This window comes from Trichoplax adhaerens, genomic scaffold (genome assembly GCF_000150275.1).
Source record: "Trichoplax adhaerens TRIADscaffold_7 genomic scaffold, whole genome shotgun sequence".
Taxonomy (NCBI): domain Eukaryota; kingdom Metazoa; phylum Placozoa; class Uniplacotomia; order Trichoplacea; family Trichoplacidae; genus Trichoplax; species Trichoplax adhaerens.
In genome coordinates, this window is record NW_002060949.1 from 2,731,294 (window position 1) to 2,742,031 (window position 10,738).

The following is a 10,738-nucleotide window of genomic DNA, read 5'->3' on the forward strand; positions in this document are numbered from 1 at the left end:
ACTAGTTTCTTCTTATTGTATACAGCAAAGAGCAAGTACATCTTTATACCTAGGTCTAAAATCGAATTGTCCAATACGATAACGAAATTGTAATTTCTATATAATACTTCCGGCTAATAGTAAAAATTGATGCAACTTTTATAGAATTTTCTGCCATGATATATGCAAAGTATGCAGCAGTATGATTAGTTTCTTGCTATTGTATAACAAGTAAGTATGTCTCTCTATGTAGGCCTAAAATCGAATGATCTGACACGATGACAAAGTTGCAATATCTACGCAATGCTACTGTTTTATAGTAAATTGATGCAACTTTTATAGAATTTTCTGTCATGATCTATGCAAAGTATAAAGTAGTATGACCGAACTCTTTATTATTGTATAAAAAAGTAAGTACGTCTTTATACCTAAGTCTAAAATCAAATGGTTCGACATGATAACAAAATTGCAATATTTATGGAATGCTACTGGTTAATAATAAAATTGATGCAACTTTCATTGGAATTTTTGCCATGATATAGGCTAGTATTTATAATAACGTGATTCAAGAATATCATGACAAGAACTTTGGTTTCTTATTAACTTCACTTTAATACAAGAATTAGATCTACTGGTAGGAGCTCTCTGCGCCTATCTTTGAGTGAAGATATTTCAAATTGCATACTGTCGGCATCTTCGGCAATGAGACACTTTAATAATCTTATAATCTATCCTATAGGCTTAATCTATTTCGGAGCTACTTTATACCTTACCTTCTCGACAACAACTTTACTCCTATGAAAGTGCTTTATTATTCGCATTAACATACAGATTATTGCCGACATAAAGTCGTATTTTCAATATTGCTCTCCAGTCTGTATTCCAGTATCTACGACAATAGATATTTGATTCGTTCTCATATGTATAGTTTTAATTAAGTCTCCTATGATTACTTTAAAATAAGGCTACCTTCAATTAAAAGATATTCTTCTATACGGCTATCCAAAATATACCAAGTCTGATTAGATCGTAAATATACTAATAGCTTCATCATATTTCAAAACATTTTCAAATTAAGCACACTGTAGCTAAAGCTGGTAAATACCAACATCTCATATCGTTAAATCAATGTTTATCTAGAAAACTCTAGAGTGACATTTATAGATGAAAAACTAATACAAGTATCATTAGATCAATGATTTCGTTTAAACATATATGAAGTAATTTTAACCATTTTTCCGTAAAGATATTGTAAAATCGAGAGCTCTGTGATTCATTATATACTCGTACATTATTTACGGTTCCTTCGCTAAAAGTTCTGTAACATTCTTTATGCGGAGTATCCAATTGTTCGTGAGATGTAATAGCGCCAATAATTAATCTCATAAATTATTTCTGATCGGCTAATTGTACAGCAAATGAGTTCTTGATTCATTTAAAACTTGACGAATCTCCAATTCTTTATCCTACTGGTATTGTAAATTTATATCATAAATGATATTTCGTCTTATATATAGAAAGTGATTATCATCGAAATTTGATACCTATACCACTCTGGATTATTCCTTAACAAAAACGGCAATATGACGAGAGTTTTTTGTCACAAACTTAACTTCTATACTAGTTGAAATAAATTATATTTACTTAAAGATATTATGTATTCTTACCTAACTATGTCAACTTTTTATTACCATGGTTACTAATTGAGATATTAAAATCACTCAACTCTTCGTCCATTCTTTCTCATAAGTAATTTTCTAAAGCAATGATACCAATAAATGAACATATTTTATTTTGTAGACACAATGATATCAGGACCATTTTGCTTACACATACACTGATTACACATATATTATAGTATCTGTCCTTGAAGTTATTTGTTTTAATATTAATGACATTCTAAATACCTTCCTAATTATTGTCGATAATCATCACGCTGATATTTAACAAGCGTTATAAAAATATTTAATGATTTATTTCTTAATGATAGCGGATATATTTCTAAAACTATCGTTTCCAGTAATGTATTTTATATGCAAGTATGAATCATATATTTAAAATTCTAAATACTGGCTCAGCTACTGCCAACATTGCCGTAGCACCATTTTGGTAGTAAGACAACGAGAAATACTAAATATAATTTCTGTAGTTATTCTTATTATGCGCTATTAACTATAGGATGCGACAAACGGTTCCTATAAATCGTATTCACTTTTAGTAAAGTATTTTAGATAAATGCACCCTTAATATAACACCATTGATCTATTTTTATCAGTTAAAAGATTTATTTATTGACTCGTTTTTTAAGACATACTTATTACTACGCATCAGCGAAATCTATTTCACACATTTAACCCTACTTGATTTTAAGAGAAATAATTTAGGCTACACTCTTAGCATCGATTTATTTCATAAGTTGAAATATTTACTTGTAATAATTATTAAGAATACACTCCTGACTAGCTAGTATCGCAATACGTACCATAAATAATGTATGCAATAACCGTTATCAGCATCAATGCATTTCTCTGGTTCAAATATTTAGTAAATGATTGTTCGTGACATAATATTCACTACGAATTGTCGTGGTCCATTTTTATATATAAGCCATGTTCGGTTTCAAGCACAGCTATTTGAATCCTACCTTTGCCCTAATACAGCAGTATCATTCTATTATTTTGCATTATTAGTTGAAATACTCATTGAAGATTGCAACGAAGGCAGTATCCTTAAAAAACTGATTTAACAGGAAAATTAAAATTTATTTCAATCTTTACAATATAGATTTTAAGGGAAATATTATTAAAATATTAATCTTCTTCATCCTTATTGTAATTTCCGAGCCTAATTTAAATTACATAACATAGATAAAATCATAACAGAACGTAAACGTAAAGACAGATATGCGTATAATTTGAAATTATACAAAATTTTACCATATTTTACCATTACCATTACCCTAACACGTACCAAAAGATATAAATATTGAATCGCTTTGTAGTTGATTAGATATAATTAGCCTATCATAGTTAGTTTCAACTTGATCACTGTTATGTAATGAAAACGATTAACGTGATTAAGGTCAATCAAACCTCGATCAATTTCACGTCAGTTATTATTTATGTGAATCTATATCGTATGTTGTAATGCACACATCTATTTATTCTGCATTGTTCAAAGTTTACGGATGAATAATTATATAATTATAAGATTATATTTAAATTTTTTCTAAACTGAGACACAATATACATTACAATTATAACGTCATAATTTTGAACTATTTCTGATCATGCGGTTATTCATCATGAGTGTGTTTGTTTAATAAGAATAGTTTTTATTAGCTGTACAATATCATAGTCGCATCATCAGAAAACCTTGGTACCTTTCATAACAATGACACGATTGAATTGTAATAGTTCCAAGTATTAATATAGATACTATGGCTGGCATTCTGATACATATTTATTCCTGATAAAGAACAGGCTATATGTTTAAAGCTCAGGCTATATGTTTAATGAAAAATATATGTTGCTACCTCTTATTATCGTTGTATTTATCATTAATTTAATACCATCGTCAAGAAATCTTTATTTTACGTTCTCCAGTACAGTGATCAACGTAATATTTTTTCATGCATTAAATTTCGATCAGGTCTGAACTCAACCTATATTATTAAAATAGAACTAGATAAAAATAAATTTACGTCTTCTATAAAAAAATGATATCTTAATAGCTGATCATTTAATTTAGTGTAGATATAAATATTTAAGGTTTAAGCTATAAGATATAATTAATCTGAGCACAGTAGTATTATAAATGGCTTGTATCTTACTTAGAAATAGATACATTCGATATTTCGATAATTTGTTTGTTGGAAGACGATAGAATATTATAATTTCTAATTAGCTGCTTAGCTACGATAATAACTAATGATACCTTAATGTTGACGACTTCTATACAATTCATCAGTTATTATGGTAAGGCCTTGCTTAAATGGAAAGCAGCTAGAAACTGATCTATATCCTTCTGCTGCAATCTCTTATATGTAATAGTCTAGATTTCTTTTAATAAAGAATATAAAATTTCTAGCTATTTCTCTACAGAATAATCTAAAAAAAGTGGGGATATTACTCATCAAACATTGTCATGCTTATCTAGTTTAGAAGAAAATAGCTTGAAAATAGCGCGATATCATTTAGTTACAACATCTCCCACGAATGTAGTCAGTTTTACCATAAAGAGGAATAAGTGATACGTATCTCCTAATTTTCGTGACTTTCTATGTAATTTACAATACTTAGTAATCTATGCTATGAAATATTGCTATCTTGTCTAGGTAAAAGGAAAGCAGAAAGATAAGGATTGATCTGATCTTTATGCTTCAGTGCCAATTATGCTGCAGTCAAATTTACTACAATTAGGAAATGAATAATACTCTAAGCCAAGCTAGAGCACTAAACTGGCTAATTGATATTCATAATCAATTTATTGAATGGTCGTAATTTTATCTTGATCATCTCGATCATTTTGTATGTCCCCATAGTTGGGTTCTAGGTTTGATCATTTTATACAGAATTTATAAAATTAATGATTGCTATATGCAAAATTGACTAATTCTAAAATCTAAAATAATTTTACATGCATACATGTAAATATTCCGATTTAAAGAATGATAATAACATAGTAAGGGAAATGGGAAACGGGTAAAACGAGAATCTGTTAAGGTGTGAATTAAAACAAGCAAACTATGGGCTTACCAATCATTACCATCAATTGTTACTACTGCACTACTATGATGATCCAATATTCAGTCTAAGGTAAAATAGTGAATTATTATGACCGTTACTATCAAGTTACGATTAGCACCATTTATAAGCAACCTTGCCACCTTCATTGCATACAAACAAAATCCACGTTGCTAAGCAACTGCATAAACCAGTGCATTGTGGGATGGAATGGACAATGTTGATTGGCAACTAGCCGAAATGATGATTGCGCCATTTAGCATTATAGAAAGGCCTTGATTCCAACCTCTGGTTGGGTAGTTGTAGTTAGATAAAAGACTTGATCTAAACTATATGATCAAATTGATTAATCTTCCTTAGTATCGACGGGTTGTTCAAGGTAGGCAATTTGACTCAAGTTTACTGTTATCGATAGTGTAGAGGCAAAAAGAACGGAAAAATAACGCTAAATCGATAGAATTGAATTATAAAATCAAAATATCCAACTTTAAAAGTTGCTCTTCCGTTATTTCCCAAATAATTGTATTAATTTCGTCGCAAGGTAAGATATGGAATAGATGTTTGATCCTCTAATCGAAATTTTTCAAGCGATCTATCGTAATTTATATCGAAAGTTCTACATTGATTTTAAGAACAAAATATATTCAACTTCTAAAGTTTTATCGATCCTATTTCTATATTATTCACATCAATACCCCCAACAAGAGAAGATAGAACTTATATATTTGAACATTCAGTAAAAATTTTCAACTTATTTCTCACTATCCATTTTGAAAATCCTAGTTGAATATTTATTTCATCTCCTATATGTAGTAAATTACAACTTACATAGAAAATTCTACTTGTGATTCGATTTTTAACATGAAGATATCTTTTTAAAAGAGTATTTTTTATAGTACTCCTGAGTTAATCACTTCGATCGCGTAGCAAGACTAAATATAGTATTATTACCGTCCTACTTCAGTCTTCGAATTGAAATTTTTTCAACTAATCTGTCGCGACGGATGCCAAAAATCTTACTAGAGTGCTCTATTTGATCATCTCCATGATGTTGCTCATATTGATTTGATTAGATGGCTAACATATCAGTCAAGGCTGTATTTTATAATAACCAACACAATGTAATGATCTTCTCACCTATCTATCTAAAGCAACGACAGCTCGCTATCATTTTCGTTATTTTATTTTTCTGCGCACGATAGATACTTTCCCTTCTAGAAATCTTAAAGGCTATTTATTATACCTATGATAAATGTCTGCTAAATTTCGATATCAATTTGCCTTTGTAGTGTAGTTGCTTTTGGTATTTCCTTTCGAAAGTTGGAATATAAATAGATAGGGCTACGAAATTTTACTTTTAATTTCATCAGTTTTTCATGGTGATAAATTTTCCTAAGTTTGATTTCTAGGTATAAAGATCGAGATTTATCTACATTATTAACGTATTTGTTAACCGTATGCTAACCATGCTGTGAACGAAACGATTCAATTTAATCTACTAGACTTTCTGTTCCTATTTTACGATCATTACGGATCATCTAGATGAAAAATTTTTATTTTACAGTCATCATTACCGACCGTTCTTATTATAATTCGTCTTCATGAAGATCAATTAATTTTACTATACCTTGAGGGTGTAGTGACAGTTAACTTTGATCACAATTTTAAACCTACGCTACGGAAATAACTAAGTACTGGTACTACCAACATTTTTGCTTTTAAATGGTTAATATTACCGATATCTTACCTGTCCTCATGTAAACTAAATTCAAATTGATGTCTTTGTTATAAGTTGACTGAAAATAGAATACTTTTGCTCATTTTTAATTAGTAATGTGATCGTAAGGTACTACCGTGTTTTCAATTGACATTATCGAGATAGTCATTGTAATTGATTTAAAGGTTAATACGGCTATTGCAAAGATAACTATTGGAATGATGACATAATTTCCTACGCAGTAAATCAACGATATCTACCCTTGCTCCCCTCTTGATAGCTATGATCTTAATCTTAGTAGTTACAAATTGACAAATCCGACATTGAATGTAATCATAGAATGCTATGATCACTTCTAAATCGGTAGAAATAGAATCAATTGCGTAAAAAGATAGCCTCAATGAATTATCTAGGCGGCTTTCCTTTTTTACTATGGTATAAGTGTAGATTATTTTGGGGCACTTGATTATATTGTAGCTTATGGAGATGAAGAACATCATGATTCTTATTTAATTTAAGATCCACTAGGCACCAATAAAATAATGCAAGAAATACATATTTGATATCGCATTGTCAATTTACTCAATTAATATTAAAATTAATTTTATGATTCATACTGTAATAATAATTACGATCAACAATAAACTAAGCATTAATAGCTTGTCAGATCTGTTTAGTAGTATTCTCAATGGAATTCGCTCTTTAACCGTGATATTCTTTCTTTCGCTCTCCTAATGATAGATTTTGATAGAAAATAGTCATCTTTTAGCTTCTACCTATGAACTAGCTAAAAAATAGGACATTACTGGAACAGATTGATAAAGTAAAAGCTCTATGGTGGGTTAAAGAGAATCAAGTGAAGATTGGAAAGTAAATAGTGAAAAAATTGTAACCTTTACTTTTCCTGGATTCAGTCAAGGACTCGCCCTAATATTATTACTATTTTATACTTGTAGATATTCAGATAGTATACAAATTATTGTGGTTATTCGTTGATTTGGAATTTGGGTTGCGGTAATTGGATTATCCTTACAGTCCTCAGCATGAATCGTTACCAAAGTATAAAACAATTAGGCGATGGTACTTATGGCTCAGTAGTATTGGCCAGAAATTACGATACAGGAGAAACTGTTGCTATTAAGAAGTAAGTCATTATTACATTAGTTATTATTACTTTATAGCTTATTAAATTAGAATTTTACACTTTTGTAACGATGATAAGGTAGGTAAGTCATCTGTCTCGAATTATTGATCATATTATTTTTGTAATTCATGGAGGCAAGAAAACTTTAAATCAGTCGAAATGTTCATGTTCAATTCTATCTATTTCTCATAAACTTCTTTGATTATTGATAGAATGAAGAGAAAATATTACTCTTGGGAAGAATGTATGAACTTGAGAGAAGTCAAGGTAGAATAGCTTAGCAAATAAATCCTTGTATAAATCGGTAGTGATTAATTCATGCTTTCCTTTCTAACATTATAAAATTAAATGGATATAATAGTTATATTTAATAAATGATATTGTCTGAATTATACTAAAATAAAGCATAAACAACAGTTGGCTCTATAGTCAGACAACGCATATGTAATATCCCGTGAAATTGTATAGTAGTCAATAACGATAGTATAAGACATAACTTCTTCATGATTCTCTCACAAGTATAGCATATGTATTACTTGAAAAACTTATACAATTTCTTTCGCTCTTGTCTCAAATGATATTGCTGGTTTATTTCAAATATAAAAAGCGCTACTAGATATAGTAGAATAAATTAACTACACAAACTAGGCTAGAGAATGCCAGTGTTTTAAAATAATCCGTAGCTTAAGATAGAATACTATCAAATATATTAAAATTATAGTAAATCAACATGTTGATCTGTAATATCTTAATAGACAGATTTATTGAAAAATGGAGCGTAATTAATTCATTACATGAATTAGGATAGAATGCCTTTCGTTAATCTCGATTTGACTAAATGCCTTGTTAAATAGGCTAAAATAACAGTAGGTTGCGAGGTTAGCTTAGATAGATTGACAAACGGAGCAGAACAAATCGACTACATACATCGTAAACTAGGAATAGTACATATTTAGTCATGCCTGCTTTTAAATAATACCTTTAAAATGAGCGATGATTTTAGTAAGTATTAGTCAATTATATGTAAATACAGATAGATTGAAATAAATAGGGCTAAATGCATTACACTTAATAGAATATTTGAATTGGTGACTGCTGTCTTAAATTTCGTTTCGCGTATAAACAAATAATTTCTGGACAAGTAACGATATGCTTCATTAATTTATCACAACTATTTGTCATTAAGGTAAAATGAAAGAGTTAATATTGTTTATTTCAATCTCTGTTTCTCTGACAGTCATTACGGAAGCTCAATCATACTAATGTTGTACGCTTAAAAGAAGTTATACGAGAAAGTGATCATTTATATTTCGTTTTTGAGTATATGAAAGAAAATTTGTACCAACTTATGAAGAAAAGGTAAGCTTACACTTCATTTTATCATTTTAGATATTGGCTATTTAGATAGCAATCTTCTTTAACTGACGATATAGGCGTATAACTTTAACCATAACTATTCATTGTTACCTTATCAGCATAATTCTACATGTACCTAATTTTTATCCATCAATAGAGATAAACTATTTCCAGAACGCGTTATTCGTAACATTTCATATCAAATTTTGCAAGGTCTAGCCTTCATGCACAAACAAGGTATATTAGAAATTACTCCATTATTAAGCAAAAATTAATAGAATATACGATACTATTGACCGTTATTGACTTAAAAATTTCTCCACTATTTTTAATATCCTTTTTTCGATCGCGAGCCAATTAATCCTAGTTACATAATGTTCTTTACTTCCTTTTAATGTAGGATTCTTTCACCGTGACATGAAACCTGAAAATTTACTTTGTACTGGTTCAGAAATTATTAAAATTGCCGATTTCGGTTTAGCAAGGGAGACGCGATCGCGGCCACCCTACACTGATTACGTCTCGACTCGTTGGTACCGGGCTCCTGAAGTTCTTTTACATTCGACCAACTATAGTTCTCCGATAGATATGTGGGCCCTCGGTTGTATTATGGCAGAAATGTATACATTACGTCCACTATATCCTGGTACCTCTGAAGTAGATGAAATATTTAAAATATGTACTGTACTGGGTACCCCATCGAAGGTAAATATTACATATAGCTTGATGATTAACGTTGTTCACGCTTCATTTTTAGAATGTAACTATTTACGACATATGTAATTAAAATAGTAAGCCTAATGACGTTAAAGCAAGATTAATAAAATAATTTAGAGTTAAAAAGTTTTCTTCGCGTTAATACTGTAAACATAAATGTATTTCTTAATACGATATCGTAGGAGGACTGGCCAGAAGGGTATAAATTGGCTTCATCGATCAATTTTAAGTTTCCACAATTGGTAAATGGGAGCCGCTATCATTTCTAATATTTTCCTAATCACTATGATTTTAATAAAGAAATTAATTATTTCAAATTAAAAATGTTAATAGGTACAGACACCACTTAAAAATATCATTCCTAATGCAAGTCCTGAGGGTCTACATTTAATTCGAGAATTACTCAATTGGAATCCCGATAAACGGCCAACTGCTGGCCAGGTAATTCTAATTTCAATTACTAATCATACATAAGAATGAAATATTTAACATATTAATCCTGTTATGAAAGTACCTCTTAATTTTTAATTTTATCATTATTTGAATTAAATTTTAAATTAAATACTATATTCGCATTCATGCTTAGGCCTTAAGATTTCCATATTTTCAAGTTGGTATTGACATTCAAAAGTTGCAGCAACCTCAGCAGCAAAAGTTTCAGCAGCTAGATACATTCACGGAAGATGATAAAAAGCTTACAAAAACTGAGACAGAAGCATTTCCTAAAGATTCCCCTCCAAAGGTTGAACCTAAACCTATGCAGCAAGTTAAAAATACCACCAATAAATCAAAAGACAAGTTATTAGATACAATCGATTTCGACTCATACCTAGATGGGAAAAAGCCAACAGATACAAAAACTAATAATAATTCTAAAAAGAAAGCAGAGGATCTAATGGATACTCTAGAATTTGATGCAGTTCTAGACGAATTAGACGATTTCGACGATAAAAAACGCAAGAAAGTAAGTGATATAGTCAATCAATAACGAAGAGATTTAAATATAAGCGTAGACATAATAATATGCTCTGAAAAGTGAATATCTAAAGCGGATTATATTTTAAATCATTATTAGGTTGC

General features: G+C 29.8%; 1 protein-coding gene across 1 annotated transcript; it reads left to right on the top strand.

Moving 5' to 3' along the window:
- Positions 1-7,484: 7,484 nt before the first annotated feature.
- Positions 7,485-10,132, top strand: TRIADDRAFT_27686 (uncharacterized protein; the record flags this gene model as incomplete). The annotated part of the gene is made up of 7 exons (XM_002114004.1): positions 7,485-7,585; positions 7,798-7,852; positions 8,823-8,944; positions 9,099-9,178; positions 9,342-9,646; positions 9,841-9,900; positions 9,992-10,132. 7 exons carry the CDS (start codon positions 7,485-7,487, stop codon positions 10,130-10,132), a joined length of 864 nt encoding a protein of 287 aa, XP_002114040.1.
- Between the last annotated feature and the right edge of the window lie 606 nt (positions 10,133-10,738).